The sequence below is a fragment of the Ranitomeya imitator genome, chromosome 3, assembly GCF_032444005.1.
Source record: "Ranitomeya imitator isolate aRanImi1 chromosome 3, aRanImi1.pri, whole genome shotgun sequence".
Classification (NCBI taxonomy): Eukaryota; Metazoa; Chordata; class Amphibia; order Anura; family Dendrobatidae; genus Ranitomeya; species Ranitomeya imitator.
The window spans coordinates 749,877,153-749,896,194 of NC_091284.1; the positions used below are offsets into that span (position 1 = coordinate 749,877,153).

Sequence of the window (19,042 nt, forward strand, 5' to 3'; positions counted from 1 at the left end):
TGAAACGTGGCTGGGTCTTTCAACATGACAATGATCCAAAGCTCACCGCCAGGGCAACGAAGGAGTGGCTTCGTAAGAAGCATTTCAAGGTCCTGGAGTGGCCTAGCCAGTCTCCAGATCTCAACCCTATAGAAAACCTTTGGAGGGAGTTGAAAGTCCGTGTTGCCAAGCGAAAAGCCAAAAACATCACTGCTCTAGAGGAGATCTGCATGGAGGAATTGGCCAACATACCAACAACAGTGTGTGGCAACCTTGTGAAGACTTACAGAAAACGTTTGACCTCTGTCATTGCCAACAAAGGATATATTACAAAGTATTGAGATGAAATTTTGTTTCTGACCAAATACTTATTTTCCACCATAATATGCAAATAAAATGTTAAAAAAACAGACAATGTGATTTTCTGGATTTTTTTTTCTCAGTTTGTCTCCCATAGTTGAGGTCTACCTATGATGTAAATTACAGACGCCTCTCATCTTTTTAAGTGGTGGAACTTGCACTATTGCTGACTGACTAAATACTTTTTAGCCCCACTGTATATACAGTGGGGCAAAAAAGTATTTAGTCATCTTCAATGCCCTTGCTGATGGAAGGAGGTTTGCCCTCAAAATCTCACGATACATGGCCCCATTCATTCTTTCATGTACCCGGATCAGTCGTCCTGGCCCCTTTGCAGAGAAACAGCCCCAAAGCATGATGTTTCCACCACCATGCTTTACAGTAGGTATGGTGTTTGATGGATGCAACTCAGTATTCTTTTTCCTCCAAACACGACATAGTTGAGGTCTACCTATGATGTAAATTACAGACGCCTCTCATCTTTTTAAGTGGTGGAACTTGCACTATTGCTGACTGACTAAATACTTTTTTGCCCCACTGTATATATATATATATATATATATATATATATATATATATATATATACATAATTGTCTAAGGGGTACTTCCGTCTGTCTGTCTCCTTCTGCCATGGTTATTCATTCGCTGATTGGTCTCGGCAGCTGCCTGTCATGGCTGCCGCGACCAATCAGCGACGGCCACAGTCCGATTAGTCCCTCCCCTACTCACCTGCACTCACTGCCTGGCGCCCGCTCCATAATCCCCTCCGCTCACACAGGGTTAATGGCAGCGGTAACGGCCCGCGGTGTAACGCGCTCCGTTACCGCTGCTGTTAACCCTGTGTGTCCCCAACTATTTACTATTGATGCTGCCTGTGCAGCATCAATAGTAAAAATAGGTCATGTTAAAAATAATTAAAAAAAACAAAAAACCTGCTATACTCACCCTCCGCCGCCTTTCCCGCTTCTCTGGACCGCTCCATTGCAAGCAGCAGCTTCCGCTCCCAGGGCTGGTGTACGACAAGGACCTGCCGTGACATCACGGTCATGTGACCGCGACTTCATCATAGGTCCTGCTCACACCAGCCCTGGGAGCGGAAGCATGCGCTTGCAATGGCGCGGTCCCGGGAGCGTGGCGAGGAGCGGGAAAGGCGGCGGAGGTTGAGTATAGCAGGTTTTTTGTTTTTTTTAATAGTATAGCAGGACTTCAACGAGCTATAGGTGAGTATATGTTTATTTTTTTTTTGTCTCTATACTACGTGGCTCTGTGCTGGGCAATATACTATGTGGCTGGACAATATACTATGTGGCTCTGCTATATACTACGTGGCTCTGCTATATACTACGTGGCTCTGCTATATACTATACTACGTGGCTGGGCAATATACTACATGGCTGGACAATATACTATGTGGCTGGACAATATACTACGTGGCTGGACAATATACTACGTGGCTCTTCTATATACTATGTGGCTCTGCTATATACTACGTGGCTCTGCTATATACTACGTGGCTGGGCAATATACTACGTGGCTGGGCAATATACTACGTGGCTGGGCAATATACTACGTGGCTGGGCAATATACTACGTGGCTCTGCTATATACTATGTGGCTCTGCTATATACTATGTGGCTCTGCTATATACTAATGTGGCTCTGCTATATACTACGTGGCTGGGCAATATACTACGTGGCTCTGCTATATACTATGTGGCTCTGCTATATACTATGTGGCTCTGCTATATACTATGTGGCTCTGCTATATACTACGTGGCTGGGCAATATACTACGTGGCTGGGCAATATACTACGTGGCTGGGCAATATACTACGTGGCTGGGCAATATACTATGTGGCTCTGCTATATACTATGTGACTCTGCAATATACTACGTGGCTGGGCAATATACTACGTGGCTGGGCAATATACTACGTGGCTGGGCAATATACTACGTGGCTGGGCAATATATTACGTGGCTCTGCTATATACTATGTGGCTCTGCTATATACTATGTGGCTCTGCTATATACTTCGTGGCTGGGCAATATACTACGTGGCTGGGCAATATACTACGTGGACATGCATATTCTAGAATACCCGATGCGTTAGAATCGGGCCACCATCTAGTATATATATATATATATATATATATATATATATATATAACACTGGTCTGATAAGACCCCAACCCATATACATGTTCTATCCTGTAGCCTGGGTCAGGATCCTATCAGACCAGTGTCTGCATGATTTCATATCAGTAAATCTAAGGTGGTAAACACGAAAAATAAAAAAAACACGAAATATGAAAAATAAAAGGTAAAACCTTTTATTAAAAAAGTTGAGGATGAATATATATTTACTATATGGAGACCCGATGCTATCGCATTGGGAGGGCGGTAGTGTCACGATGGGTGCAGGCTTTGTAGCGTTGAGAATCTCTCCCCCCCATGTGCTCGCCCACCTATCCACTCTCTCTTTCCCCCGTCTGTGCTCTCTTCTTTGACCTGTCTACCCCATGTGCTCTGCGCTGCCCTTGTACAAAGATGGCGGCGGTCAGTGAGTCATTCGGCTGATCCCGGCAGTGGCATGTTTGCAACGGTGTTCCGCTGGTGGTACCGCTCAAGAGGATGATTATAAAGTGTGTGTGTGTACTGCCTACGGCGTTTACAGTGGGTGTGTGGTGCGTACGGCATATACAGTGTGTGTGGTGGACGGTGTTCAGCTGGTGGTACCGCGCAAGAGGCTGGTATCGTAAACAGTTTCCAAATTGAGACACCCATCACTTGGGTGTCCCAATATGGTGGTCGGTGAACTTCCGCCTCTTAGAATTCTGGGATCTGGACGGAACAGGATGTGAAGACATTACAAGGTAAGTATATATTAAGATGAAAAATAGCCAGACGAAAATAGAAACAACAAGTAGGTGCATATAGAAAATCACATATGGGTGCGGGTCCATTTACATATACTCAGTCTAGACCACAAGATCCCCAAGGGGGAGAAGAGGAAAAAGGAACTGAAGAGCCAGGGGGTGTACTTTTTTCTTTAGATGGGTAATATTCTACCTCCCCCTCTTTTTTCTGATTCCCTCATTTCCATTTCCCTCTTTGGGGTCTTGTCCAGACAAGAGTATTCCTTTAGGGTTATCTGGACACATTCAGGGAGCTATACCCATATGATGGCCTCTATACACACCCACTGGCTGTTTCTTCTATTTATGTCTTTGTCATATATTTCAGGGCTGTGCAAGTATCAGCCCCCAGAGAGGGACAGACAGTGACCAGAATCCAAGGAGTGGGAGCTACAGCGGGTTCCATTATACAGCGTGCAAGCTAATGCGGGGGTCATTATACAGCGTGGACACTAATGGAGGGGTCTTTATACAGTGTGGAAGCTAATGGAGGGGTCATTGTAAAGTGTGGTAGATAATGTGGGAGCCGTTACACAGCGTGGGACCTAAGGCAGGAGTCATTATACAGTGTGGGAGCTAACGCAGGGGTCACTATACAGTTTGAAGGTTGCTGTCGGGCCATCATACATTGTAGGGGCCTATATACAGTGTGGGGACTACTGTGGGGGCCTGTAAAGAGTTTGGGGCTACTGTGAGAGCACAAAAGAGACATTGTACTAAGTAAGGGCACAATGGTGGCATTACTATGTGATGCAGTATGAGGAGCATTGCATTTGTACCACACAGCAGGTGCAGTAATAGGGACACATACGGCAGCCGGGGCTCAGTATTGGGGTATCAGGGGCAGTAATAGGGACACATACGGCAGCAGCGGCTCAGTATTGGGGTATCAGGGGCAGTAATAGGGACACATACGGCAGCAGCGGCTCAGTATTGGGGTATCAGGTGCAGTAATAGGGACACATACGGCAGCAGAGGCTCAGTATTGGGGTATCAGGTGCAGTAATAGGGACACATACGGCAGCAGAGGCTCAGTATTGGGGTATCAGGTGCAGTAATAGGGACACATACGGCAGCAGCGGCTCAGTATTGGGGTATCAGGTGCAGTAATAGGGACACATACGGCAGCAGCGGCTCAGTATTGGGGTATCAGGTGCAGTAATAGGGACACGTACGGCTGCAGCAGCTCAGTATTGGGGTATAAGTTGCAGTAATAGGGACACATACGGCAGCAGGAGCTCAGTATTGCGGTATCAGGTGTAGTAATAGGGACACATACAGCAGCAGCGGCTCAGTATTGGGGTAACAGCAGGATGAGGAGTTTGTGCAGGTTGGGAATAGATGGTGATGGGGCTGGAATATGAGAAGTGAAATGTGTCTTTGTTGTAATTTCTGCAGATGAGTCCTGGGTGGAGAAGTCGCCATGTCGGTCTGGACCAGATGGAAAAGGCGGGAAAAGTGAACGATTCCATCAGAAAGAACGTCAGTGGTAAGTCATCATCTGTAACTGTGCTGTTATCACTTGTATGCTTTGTAGGACTGGTATCTACCCCTATATGGTCACAATATGGCGGTAATATCAGTATTGGTCTTGTGGAGATGTTTTTTTTTAAGTTGCAGCAGGGTCATCTGCTGACGTTCTCCTACGTCCACTATTAGGGTGCATCACCATAGTTGTAATCAGAGGTTAGGGGCCCACTCAGATGTCTCGCCCCCCCTAGGCTGAACCCCTAGCTACGCCTCTGATTGTGACCCTGCTGAAAGTCAGGTCCCCCTTCCCGCATACCATACCACCTTACACGGGGACAAAGAGGAAGGTGCAGATGAAGGTGCAGGTTCCTTCATCAGGTGGGGGGAGGAATACTCGTTGCTGGAGACGTCACTGGCACAGGGCCCCTCATAGTACGCAAAAGTGTTGCTGCCGGTGGGAGGCGCCCCCGCCGTGCAAACACACCGCTGTACTTTGAGGGGCCCTGTGCCAGTGCCAATGCCAATGAGTGGGTCCCCCCTGCTTGCTCAGGATCACAGCACTTGCAAAGTTGAAATACTTACCTCTCCCTGCTCCACTTCCGTGACTTGGTCCAGATTTACTGGGCCCACTAATTACTTGAACCAGCCCTACCCCCCACAACTTTAGCCAAATGACCCCCAATTTCAAATGCCTTCCAATTATTATAAGCTAAATTACGATTGACAAGCTTCTGTAACAAGAATGGATGTTTTTGCCATTAAAATGAGCAGTGTAGGTGTTTTCCTGGCCTCCACTCACTGCCGACTATGCTCCCCCATTGACTTGCATTGGGTTTCGTGTTTCGGTCGATCCCTGACTTTTCGCGATAATCGGCCGATTCCACTCGACTCGACTTTTAAGATAGTCGGGTTCCGTGAAACACGGCTCGACTCTAAAAAGGTCAAGGCCACTCAACCCTACTGCCGAGTGCAGTGAATACCGCAGGTCGCATGATTCATGATTGATAATATTTTCCTGTATTAATTTAAAACCATCCCTTTTATGTGGAATATTGGTCAAATGTTTAGACTAAACAAAATGATACTGTGTGTCATACGCACTGAAAATAATCAGATTAAAAACTCTATTGCTAATATGATTTTTAACACAGAAATTTAAAGCTCAAGTGATGCCAAGAAGAAAATATGGAGAGTATGAATATTTAATGCCAGCCAAATTTGTATCCCTCTTATAAAATGTTTAATAGTTCACTCACTTCCCTAGCAACGCAGATGGGATTTTGGAAGTGGCTTTTTTATTACAAAGAAGTCCTTGTACAATAACATGTGCAGAGATACAGACCTTTATTTATAGCAACATGTGAATATAAGATCAGAGCTTCAAATAAATCTATAGGAAGCTGTTGCAGTGTACAAAGCTAACAGCAGGAAGTCCGGAGGTTCCTATTTATGAACATGAAACAAACCCTTTAAGGCCGAAGACACATTAGTAATTTTAAAATCGGCCCGATTTTGTTCCTGCAAAGTTTGGCGAGTGTCATGCAAGTGTCATGCGTTTGTTATGAGAGCAGAATCTGACTTTTAACACCTAGCATCCGATTTACATCCAAATGCAGTGCGATTGCTGTCGGAGCGCAATGCGATTTTAATATGAGCTTTTACATAGAGCAATTCTCTGTCATTTACATATAGTTTTCAAAGGAAATATTCTTCAAAATATATACAGTATATATATTAGAAAGATAGATGAAAAGCTAAAGATGTCAGTGACATATACAATTAGTACAGTGCGTGTGCAGCTTACTGTGCATGTACTTAATTATTAAAAGACTATTTTTCAGAAAAAAATGGCGTGGGCTCCAGCATAATTTTCTTAACCTGCAAAGGGAAAGCCGAAGGCTGGGGACAGATGTTTATAGCCTGGGAAGGGGGTAATACCCAAGGATTTTTCCAGGCTAGTGATCTCAGCTCACAACTGTATACTTAGCCTTTAACTGGCTATTAAAATGGGGGACACCCCCCAAAAAAATGACATAGGGTCCTCCTATAATTAATAACCAGCAAAGGCTATGCAGACAGCTGCGGGCTGATATTAATAGCCTAAGAAGGGCCATGGATCTTGGCACCTCCAGGCTAAAAATATCAGCTCTCAGCCTCCCCAGAAAAGGCGCATTTATAATTCTGGCACTTGCCCTTTCTGTTTCCACTTGCACTGAAGGGGTGGCAAGTGGGGTGATAGTTGGAGGGGCTGATGTCACCTTTGTATTGTCAAGTGACATCAAGCCCAGAAGTTAGTAATGGAGAGGCATCTGTAAGACACTCCAATTACTAACCACATAGTATTGTATGAAAACACACACACCCAGAATAATGTCTTTTAATTGAAAGAATGACACAAACTCCTTTAATTTATCTTAATTAAACCATAATTACAGTATCGCCCTTCCCAGTGAAGCCATTGTCCCCTGTAAGAGAATTAAAATAATAACAATATTCCTCACCTGTCCATTGAGAAGATAATAATCCGTTTCTCCCAGGGTCTCTGTCTTTCAAGTTAGGTGGCAAAAACCTGGATCAAAAAACCAGCAGCCAAACTCCCATGGATCACAATGAAATAAATGAAAACTGTAATATTGCACTAGGCATTCACATTGAATAACACTAAGATTATAAATAATGTACGGCTTTCATCTTTTATCAGCTTATTTTGCAGTCGTTCTTTATCTGGTCTTTAAAAATAGATGGAGTAGTATACTGTGAGACACTTGTAGGAAGAATTGGAATAACATTTCCTTGTGATGTTGTTCAGATCATTTTTTTTTTGCTTTCCCACAATTCTAAAAATACATTAGCTAAAGCAGTGCTAATCTGCTCGGAGCATCACTTTGTAATAATCCAAAATAAAGGATTTTTCTGATGTTTTTGAATTAAAGCAGGCATCTCAAGACTACTTAGATATTACAAGCAACATTACTGAATTCAAAAGACAAGACATAAGCTCGCCTGTTTTTGATAGAGAAGGAAAGAAGTGGTCACATTTTGTTTTGTATGGTAGGCTACTGATCAAATTCTTCACTACACTGATTTTTAATTTATATCATAAACTATATTTTTATATATAGACTATTACTTATGCTGAAAAAGATCAGAACAGCAAACTTACTCTTATCTGAAATGGGTAATGTTGAAAATTTTAAATTGCAAATTCTCCCCAAGAAGATCTTGACATTAAGAACATATTCCCTTTGTAATGATTAGTCAACTATTTTCCTCTTCACATCCAGGGAAGTTGGCTACAGTCCCATTGACCATAAACTTCTGAATAATATGTGCAGCTCTAGTAACAGGAAAATGAAGCTGTTTGGAGATGGACTTATATCATTTACCTTTAAGCATAGCCTGTGTTTAATTATTTTAACCGCTCCTCTTTTTAGGATTAGTAGTCCAGTGCGCGGTTCTATCTGTGATTGACAGCTGTCATTGTATAAGTGTGCTTGAAGAGAAAGCTGTCAGTCACTGATAGGAAAGGAAGTGACTCTGAATTCAGCTTTTTCTATTGTAGCTTATGTGAGATGCTGAAACTGTCCAGTGTTTCCCTTCTTCCATAAACCACAATGAATTAATCAGCCCTCATATATGGCCACTTCTTTACCCCATTAACTACTTTCTGTGAAGAGCATGCATTATGTCATTAGCACCTGTCCCTATGATGATACCTGTTGTGAATTCTGTGGTCAAGCTCCCTCCTGTGGTCATGAGTGGTACTTCGACTGGTTCTGTCCATGAGCTTCCTCTGGTGGATGTGAGTGGGGCTGCGGCTTCTGAGTTTCCTTCCTCAGGTGACGAGGTTAAGTCGTTAGGTGCTGCTCTATTTAACTCCACCTAGTTCTTTGTTCCTTGCCTCCAGTCAATGTTCCAGTATTGGTCTTGCTCTCTCCTGGATCGTCCTTGTGGCCTGCATAAGCTAAGTTCTGCTCGTGTTACTTTTGTTTGCTATTTTTTCTGTCCAGCTTGTTATATTGGTTTTCTTGCTTGCTGGAAGCTCTGGGACGCAGAGGGAGCACCTCCGTACCGTTAGTCGGTGCGGAGGGTCTTTTTGCGCCCTCTGCGTGGTTGTTTATAGGTTTTTGTGTTGACCGCAAAGCTATCTTTCCTATCCTCGGTCTATTCAGTAAGTCGGGCCTCACTTTGCTAAAATCTATTTCATCTCTGTGTTTGTATTTTCATCTTTACTCACAGTCATTATATGTGGGGGGCTGCCTTTTCCTTTGGGGAATTTATCTGAGGCAAGGTAGGCTTATTTTTCTATCTTCAGGGCTAGCTAGTTTCTCAGGCTGTGCCCGAGGCGCCTAGGTCTGGTCAGGAGCGCTCCACGGCTACCTCTAGTGTGGTGTGATAGGATTAGGGATTGCGGTCAGCAGAGTTCCCACGTCTCAGAGCTCGTCCTATGTTATTAGTAACTATCAGGTCACTTTGTGTGCTCTTAACCACCAGGTCCATTGTGGTTCTTAATCACCAGTTCATAACAGTACTGGAGGCCCAAAGTACTAATGCTTCTCAATAGAGGGAAAAGAGAAGTTCTGAGACCATTTTTTTTTCTCTGCACTGTGTTTTGTCTTTCTTTTCCCCTAGACATTGGGGTGGTTCAGGACACAGGTGTAGTGATGGACATTAAAGGTCTGTCTTCTTGTGTGGATCATCTCACTGCAAGAGTACAAAATATTCAAGACTTTGTGGTTCAGAATTCTATGTTAGAACCTAGAATTCCTATTCCTGATTTGTTTTCTGGAGATAGAGCTACGTTTCTGAGTTTTAAAAATAATTGTAAACTATTTCTGGCTTTGAAACCCCGCTCCTCTGGTGACCCAGTTCAACAAGTTAAGATCATTATTTCTTTACTACGTGGCGACCCTCAAGACTGGGCATTTTCCCTTGCGCCAGGAGATCCTGCATTATGTAATATTGATGCGTTTTTTCTGGCGCTCGGATTGCTTTATGATGAACCTAATTCAGTGGATCAGGCAGAGAAAAATTTGCTGGCTCTGTGTCAGGGTCAGGATGAGATAGAGATTTATTGTCAGAAGTTTAGAAAGTGGTCCGTACTCACTCAATGGAATGAAGGTGCGCTGGCAGCTATTTTCAGAAAGGGTCTCTCTGAAGCCCTTAAGGATGTCATGGTGGGATTTCCCATGCCTGCTGGTCTGAATGGGTCTATGTCTTTGGCCATTCAGATCGATCGACGCTTACGTGAGCGTAAATCTGTGCACCATTTGGCGGTATTATCTGAACATAAACCTGAGCCTATGCAATGTGATAGGACTTTGACCAGAGCTGAACGGCAAGAACACAGACGTCGGAATGGGCTGTGTTTTTACTGTGGTGATTCCACTCATGCTATTTCCGATTATCCTAAGCGCACTAAGCGGTTCGCTAGGTCTGCCACCATTGGTACGGTACAGTCGAAATTTCTTTTGTCCGTTACTTTGATCTGCTCTTTGTCGTCCTATTCTGTCATGGCATTTGTGGATTCAGGCGCTGCCCTGAATTTGATGGACTTGGAGTTTGCTAGGCGCTGTGGGTTTTTCTTGGAGCCCTTGCAGTATCCTATTCCACTGAGAGGAATTGATGCTACGCCTTTGGCCAAGAATAAGCCTCAACACTGGACCCAACTGACCATGTGCATGGCTCCTGCGCACCAGGAGGATATTCGCTTTTTGGTGTTGCATAATCTGCATGATGTGGTCGTGTTGGGGTTGCCATGGCTACAAGTCCATAACCCAGTATTGGATTGGAAATCTATGTCTGTGTCCAGCTGGGGTTGTCAGGGGGTGCATGGTGATGTTCCATTTCTGTCTGTTTCGTCATCTACCCCTTCTGAGGTCCCAGAGTTCTTGTCGGATTACCGGAATGTATTTGATGAGCCCAAGTCCAGTGCCCTACCTCCACATAGGGATTGCGATTGTGCTATCAATTTGATTCCTGGTAGTAAGTTTCCTAAAGGTCGACTGTTTAATTTGTCTGTGCCTGAGCACGCCACTATGCGGAGTTACGTAAAGGAATCCTTGGAGAAGGGTCATATTCGCCCGTCGTCGTCACCATTGGGAGCAGGGTTCTTTTTTGTGGCCAAGAAGGATGGTTCGCTGAGACCTTGCATTGATTATCGCCTTCTAAATAAAATCACAGTCAAATTTCAGTACCCCTTGCCGCTGCTGTCTGATTTGTTTGCTCGGATTAAGGGGGCTAGTTGGTTCACCAAGATAGATCTTCGTGGTGCGTATAATCTTGTGCGTATTAAACAGGGCGATGAATGGAAAACAGCATTTAATATGCCCGAGGGCCATTTTGAGTACCTGGTTATGCCATTCGGGCTTTCCAATGCTCCATCAGTATTTCAGTCCTTTATGCATGACATCTTCCGAGAGTACCTGGATAAATTCCTGATTGTATACTTGGATGATATTTTGGTCTTCTCGGATGATTGGGAGTCTCACGTGAAGCAGGTTAGAATAGTGTTCCAGGTCCTGCGTGCCAATTCTTTGTTTGTGAAGGGGTCAAAGTGTCTCTTTGGTGTTCAGAAGGTTTCATTTTTGGGTTTCATTTTTTCCCCTTCTACTATCAATATGGACCCTGTTAAAGTTCAGGCCATTTATGAGTGGACTCAGCCAACATCTCTGAAGAGTCTGCAAAAGTTCCTGGGCTTTGCTAATTTTTATCGTCGCTTCATCAATAATTTTTCTAGTATTGCTAAACCGTTGACTGATTTAACCAAGAAGGGTGCTGATGTGGTCAATTGGTCTTCTGCTGCTGTGGAAGCTTTTCAGGAGTTGAAGCGTCATTTTTCTTCTGCCCCTGTGTTGTGCCAGCCAGATGTTTCGCTCCCGTTCCAGGTCGAGGTTGATGCTTCTGAGATTGGAGCAGGGGCTGTTTTGTCGCAAAGAAGTTCTGATTGCTCGGTGATGAAACCATGTGCCTTCTTTTCCAGGAAGTTTTCGCCTGCTGAGCGTAATTACGATGTTGGCAATCGAGAGTTGCTGGCCATGAAGTGGGCATTCGAGGAGTGGCGTCATTGGCTTGAAGGAGCTAAGCATCGCGTGGTGGTCTTGACTGATCACAAGAACTTGACTTATCTCGAGTCTGCCAAACGGTTGAATCCTAGACAGGCTCGTTGGTCGCTGTTTTTCTCCCGTTTTGACTTTGTGGTTTCGTACCTTCCGGGCTCTAAGAATGTGAAGGCGGATGCCCTTTCTAGGAGTTTTGTGCCCGACTCTCCGGGTTTGCCTGAGCCGGCGGGTATTCTCAAAGAGGGGGTAATTTTGTCTGCCATCTCCCCTGATTTGCGGCGGGTGCTGCAAAAATTTCAGGCTAATAGACCTGACCGTTGCCCAGCGGAGACACTGTTTGTCCCTGATAAATGGACGAGTAGAGTTATCTCTGAGGTTCATTGTTCGGTGTTAGCTGGTCATCCTGGAATCTTTGGTACCAGAGATTTGGTGGCCAGATCCTTTTGGTGGCCATCTCTGTCACGGGATGTGCGTTCGTTTGTGCAGTCCTGTGGGATTTGTACTCGGGCTAAGCCCTGCTGTTCTCGTGCCAGTGGGTTGCTTTTGCCCTTGCTGGTCCCGAAGAGGCCCTGGACACATATCTCTATGGATTTTATTTTGGATCTCCCCGTCTCTCAAAAGAAGTCGGTCATTTGGGTGGTTTGTGATCGCTTCTCTAAGATGGTCCATTTGGTACCCTTGTCTAAATTGCCTTCCTCCTCTGATTTGGTGCCATTGTTTTTCCAAAATGTGGTTCGTTTACATGGCATTCCGGAGAACATCGTTTCTGACAGAGGTTCCCAGTTTGTTTCGAGGTTTTGGCGAGCCTTTTGTGCTAGGATGGGCATTGATTTGTCTTTTTCCTCGGCTTTCCATCATCAGACAAATGGCCAAACTGAACAAACCAATCAGACCTTGGAAACATATCTGAGATGTTTTGTTTCTACTGATCAGGATGATTGGGTGTCCTTTTTGCCTTTGGCTGAGTTCGCCCTTAATAATCGGGCCAGCTCAGCTACTTTGATTTCGCCGTTTTTCTGCAACTCTGGTTTCCATCCTCGTTTCTCTTCAGGGCAGGTTGAGTCTTCGGACTGTCCTGGTGTGGATACTGTGGTGGATAGGTTGCAGCAGATTTGGACTCATGTAGTGGACAATTTGACATTGTCCCAGGAGAAGGCTCAACGTTTCGCTAACTGCAGGCGCTGTGTGGGTCCCCGACTTCGTGTTGGGGATTTGGTTTGGTTGTCGTCTCGTTATATTCCTATGAAAGTTTCCTCTCCTAAGTTTAAGCCTCGTTTCATTGGTCCGTATAGGATTTCTGAGGTTCTTAATCCTGTGTCTTTTCGTTTGACCCTTCCAGCTTCTTTTTCCATCCATAATGTATTCCATAGGTCATTGTTGCGGAGATACGTGGCACCTGTGGTTCCATCCGTTGATCCTCCTGCCCCGGTTTTGGTTGAAGGGGAGTTGGAGTATATAGTGGAGAAGATTTTGGATTCTCGTATTTCGAGATGGAAACTCCAGTACCTGGTTAAGTGGAAGGGTTATGGTCAGGAAGATAATTCCTGGGTCTTTGCCTCTGATGTTCATGCTGCCGATCTGGTTCGTGCCTTTCATTTGGCTCATCCTGGTCGGCCTGGGGGCTCTGGTGAGGGTTCGGTGACCCCTCCTCAAGGGGGGGTACTGTTGTGAATTCTGTGGTCAAGCTCCCTCCTGTGGTCATGAGTGGTACTTCGGCTGGTTCTGTCCATGAGCTTCCTCTGGTGGATGTGAGTGGGGCTGCAGCTTCTGAGTTTCCTTCCTCAGGTGACGAGGTTAAGTCGTTAGGTGCTGCTCTATTTAACTCCACCTAGTTCTTTGTTCCTTGCCTCCAGTCAATGTTCCAGTATTGGTCTTGCTCTCTCCTGGATCGTCCTTGTGGCCTGCATAAGCTAAGTTCTGCTTGTGTTACTTTTGTTTGCTATTTTTTCTGTCCAGCTTGCTATATTGGTTTTCTTGCTTGCTGGAAGCTCTGGGATGCAGAGGGAGCACCTCCGTACCGTTAGTCGGTGCGGAGGGTCTTTTTGCGCCCTCTGCGTGGTTGTTTGTAGGTTTTGTGTTGACCGCAAAGCTATCTTTCCTATCCTCGGTCTATTCAGTAAGTCGGGCCTCACTTTGCTAAAATCTATTTCATCTCTGTGTTTGTATTTTCATCTTTACTCACAGTCATTATATGTGGGGGGCTGCATTTTCCTTTGGGGAATTTCTCTGAGGCAAGGTAGGCTTATTTTTCTATCTTCAGGGCTAGCTAGTTTCTCAGGCTGTGCCCGAGGTGCCTAGGTCTGGTCAGGAGCGCTCCACGGCTACCTCTAGTGTGGTGTGATAGGATTAGGGATTGCGGTCAGCAGAGTTCCCACGTCTCAGAGCTCGTCCTATGTTATTAGTAACTATCAGGTCACTTTGTGGGCTCTTAACCACCAGGTCCATTGTGGTTCTGAATCACCAGTTCATAACAGATACCCACCACTATTCTCCTTTACCTGCAAAATTCCTTTTGGCAGATATTATTATTATTTATTGTCATAGCGCCATTTATTCCATGGCGCTTTACATGTAAGGAAGGGTATACATAATAAAACCATAATCTTAAACAATACAAGTCACGACTGGTACATGAGGAGAGAGGACCCTGCCCACGAGGGCTCACAATCTACAAGGGATGGGTGAGAATACAGTAGGTGAGGATAGAGCTGGTTGTGCAGCAGTTTGATCTATTGGTGGTTACTGCAGGTTGTAGGCTTGTCGGAAGAGGTGGGTCTTCAGGTTCTTTTCGAAGGTTTCCATGGTAGGCGAGAGTCTGATATGTTGGGGTAGAGAGTTCCAGATTATGGGGGAAGCACGGGAGAAAACTTGTATGCAATTGTGGGAAGAGGAGATAACAGGGGAGTAGAGAAGGAGATCTTGTGAGGATCAGAGGTTGCGCGCAGGTAAGTAGCAGAAGACGAGCTCACAGATGTATGGAGGAGACAGATTGTGGATGGCTTTGTATGTCATGGTTAGGGTTTTGTACTGGAGTCTCTGGCCAATGGGGGAGCCAGTGCAGGGATTGACAGAGGGGAGAGGTCGGGGAATAGCGGGGGGACAGGTGGATTAGTCGGGCAGCAGAGTTTAGAATAGATTTTAGGGGTGCGAGAGTGTTAGAGGGGAGGCCACAGAGCAGGAGGTTGCAGTAGTCAAGGTGGGAGATGATGAGAGCATGGATTAGGGTTTTTGCAGATTCTTGGTTGAGGAATGTACGGATCCTACCAGACACTATCAAGCAAATCTGTGAACAGATGGTTGAGGGCTTCACAAGAGAGTATTGCACGCTGCATTTGGCCTCTGGGCCACAGGTTGTGCACCCCGGTTCTATACAATGTTCTCTCCAGCTATTTATTTTTTATTTTTGGGGAACCCCTTTAAGGGCAAGCAATGTTTACATACACATTTTTATGGAGCTTTATTAGCTCTGTTTATAATGCACTTTTTAACTGATATTGTATGTAGCAAAGTGTTAATTGTTATGGAATAATGTTCTGAATGATTAAACAGCATTTGTGCCCCATTACAATTTGATAACATAAATGTTTGTAATGTGTTTTGTTTTACAATGAATAGGTATCATATGGGCTGAAATTAAACAGATGTGGGATGGAGGACTTCAGGATTACATCCATGACTGGTGGAACTTAATGGATTTTGTAATGAATTCATTATATTTAGCAACTATTTCATTAAAAATTGTTGCTTATTCTAAGGTACAGTGGAGATATAATATGAACACATTTTATGCAATATATGGGATTAAAAAAGCTTGTTTATATTGATGTTTTACTGTTATAAGAATAATAGATATCATTAATATTTTTTTTCTGTTTTACACCACACTCATTCCTTGTGAAATTGCAGTACATGTATTTAGTGTCAAGTGACACTAAAAGGGATTGTACTACACTGCCTCAAGGAGGGTGTTTAGCTCAACTATATTAATTATGGTATGTACGTTTTACATTTTTTGTCATGTTGAAATTGACAACTGTGGAGCCAAATATAATGGGTTCTTTTTGCTTGTTTTTTATTTTGTAATGTCGCTTCACCCTTGCAGAAATATTTGCAATCAAATTATTTAGCATCTGATAATTTTAAGTATTTTTTAAGTCCAAGTGGGAGTTCTTAGATTCTTTTTATTTGGAGCATGTTTTTCTTCCCTCTGTATGAGTTGCTATCCGATAACACCCACTTGGCGTATTAAAAGTTAACTCATTAGGTGCCAATACTCTAATAATATGTCCGCAATGGAGTGGCAAACTTAAAATAAAAAAACAAACTTTTTTTTCCGCTCTGCAGCCCTTATTAAATTGTGTGCGTCCAGTTTCATCTTTACAACAATGATCTGCACTACAGCAGATATATCTACAACATAACATTTAAAACTTGTTCACTTACAAGCCCTTGCAGCTCCCGTGGTGTCTGGTTTTTCCAAGGACCTGTGCATGGCACGCATGTCTCCTGGGAGTGTGATTAAGGCGAGAACGTGCTCCCTACCTTTTGAAGGGGTAGCACACTTGCTTCTGAAAACATTTCCAGCCAATAGCTGGGAGATGCCTGATATTTAAGGCACCCTCCCCTATTGGGAGGTGCCTTAGCAACCTTAGTATCAGTGTGTATCTTGCTACCTAGTTGTAAGGTTCTTGTACCTATGCTTAGAAAAAGAAATTATATGACTAGGGTCTCAAAAGTATACAATCGTATGCAATCCCTAAAAGCTATAAATCTTTATTAATGACAAGAACCACATATTGGTTCACACCACAAAAAATGACCACAAAATCAAAAAAACAAAAAAACAAAAAAACATACACTGTGCTCACACATAAACACTTAATTAAAAATGGAGTAACTAGGTGTCCCTAATGTGTGCTATTCTCGCACCTTCCTACCTGTGGGGGTTGGCACCCTATGGGGGAAACAATATGGCGCCCCCACTCCACGGTGGCTATCCCTAGGGGCCCTGTAATACCCTATATCCCCTGGGAAAACCCACTACCCACGGACTAAGGAAACCGCTGTAGATAGACAGAGATACTCCTATGCTAAAGGAACCCTAGATCCCCACAAAGATAAAAACAAAATAAGAAACACAGTAGGCAAAGATACTGGCGTATCGGCGATAGAGGGAGGGATATTTGGCCTAAATACTTATAGGGCCATAATATCCGTGATAGGAGAGTCTATTGTAATACCCAGATATGGCTACAGACATGTCCATATATTAACCCCTTACCGGCATCGGACGTACTATACCGTCCGATGCCGGCTCCCCTGCTTTGATGCAGGGCTCCGCGGTGAGCCCGCATCAAAGCCGGGACATGTCAGCTGTTTTGAACAGCTGACATGTGCCCGTAATAGGCGCGGGCAGAATCGCGATCTGCCCGCACCTATTAACTAGCTAAATGCCGCTGTCAAACGCAGACAGCGGCATTTAACTACCGCTTCCGGCCGGGCGGCCGGAAATGACGTCATCGCCGACCCCCGTCACATGATCGGGGGTCGGCGATGCTTGTATATTGTAACCATAGAGGTCCTAGAGACCTCTATGGTTACTGATGACCGGTGGCTGTGAGCGCCACCCTGTGGTCGGCGCTCACAGCACACCTCCATTTCTGCTACATAGCAGCGATCAGCAGATCGCTGCTATGTAGCAGAGCCGATCGCGTTGTGCCTGCTTCTAGCCTCCCATGTAGGATATTGAATCATGGCAAAAGTTTAAAAAAAAAGTTTAAAAAAATGTGAAAAAAATAAAAAAACATAAAAGTTTAAATCACCCCCCTTTCGCCCCAATCAAAATAAATCAATAAAAAAATATCAAATCTACGCATATTTGGTATCGCCGCGCTCCGAATCGCCCGATCTATCAATTAAAAAAAAGTATTAACCTGATCGCTAAACAGCGTAGCGGGAAAAAAATTCGAAACGCTCTTTTTGTCGCCGCGACATTGCATTAAAATGCAATAACGGGCGATCAAAAGAACGTATCTGCACCGAAATGCTATCATTAAAAACATCATCTCGGCACGCAAAAAATAAGCCCTCAACCGACCCCAGATCACGAAAAATGGAGACGCTACGAGTATCGGAAAATGGCGCACTTTTTTTTTTTTTTTTTAGCAAAGTTTGGAATTTTTTTTCACCACTTAGATAAAAAATAACCTAGTCATGTTAGGTGTCTATGAACTCGTGCTGATCTGGAGAATTATAATGTCAGGTCAGTTTTAGCATTTAGTGAACCTAGCAAAAAAGCCAAACAAAAAACCAGTGTGGGATTGCACTTTTTTTGCAATTTCACCGCACTTGGAATTTTTTTCCCGTTTTCTAGTACACGACATGTTAAAACCAATGATGTCGTTCAAAAGTACAACTCGTCCCGCAAAAAATAAGCCCTCACATGGCCAAATTGACGGAAAAATAAAAAAGTTATGGCTCTGGGAAGGAGGGGAGCGAAAAACGAACACGGAAAAACGAAAAATCCCCTGGTCATGAAGGGGTTAAGCATATCCACTGTAGAAAAGAACTAGAAAGCACTTATCTCCCTTCGCCTGCCAATTGCCATACAGATGAGCAGCGCCTCTACGCGTTTCACCCCATTGGGCTCCTCAGGAGGCTCGATAATAAGATAAGTAGTGTCCTAATGCGGTGTGGTAGTAATGAATAACTCTGATACCTACCTCTCTTTAAAGCCTACCGCCATGTGTGCGCTTGGGGGCGTGTGACGTCACCGCCCGGCTCACTTCCGGGTGCCTGCCGCACACCCTATTGCTACAGCGCATGGGTAATATATTGGGGTATTACAATAGACTCTCCTATCACGGATATTATGGTCCTATAAGTATTTAGGCCAAATATCCCTCCCCTCTATCGCCGATACGCCAGTATCTTTGCCTACTGTGTTCCTTATTTTGTTTTTATCTTTGTGGGGATCTAGGGTTCCTTTAGCATAGGAGTATCTCTGTCTATCTACAGCGGTTTCCTTAGTCCGTGGGTAGTGGGTTTTCCCAGGGGATATAGGGTATTACAGGGCCCCTAGGGATAGCCACCGTGGAGTGTGGGCGCCATATTGTTTCCCCCATAGGGTGCCAACCCCCACAGGTAGGAAGGTGCGAGAATAGCACACATTAGGGACACCTAGTTACTCCTTTTTTAATTAAGTGTTTATGTGTGAGCACAGTGTATGTTTTTTTGTTTTTTTTTATTTTGTGGTCATT

The 19,042-nt window shown here is 44.3% G+C and overlaps 1 protein-coding gene across 1 annotated transcript in view; it reads left to right on the forward strand.

Moving 5' to 3' along the window:
• The window catches only part of TRPC4 (transient receptor potential cation channel subfamily C member 4), a 413,435-nt gene that overhangs the window by 353,426 nt on the left and 40,967 nt on the right, over positions 1–19,042 (forward strand). The window contains exon 5 of the mRNA XM_069758936.1: positions 15,399–15,538. Coding sequence (XP_069615037.1) covers positions 15,399–15,538 — 140 coding nt within the window. The remainder of the gene's footprint in view (positions 1–15,398; positions 15,539–19,042) is intronic.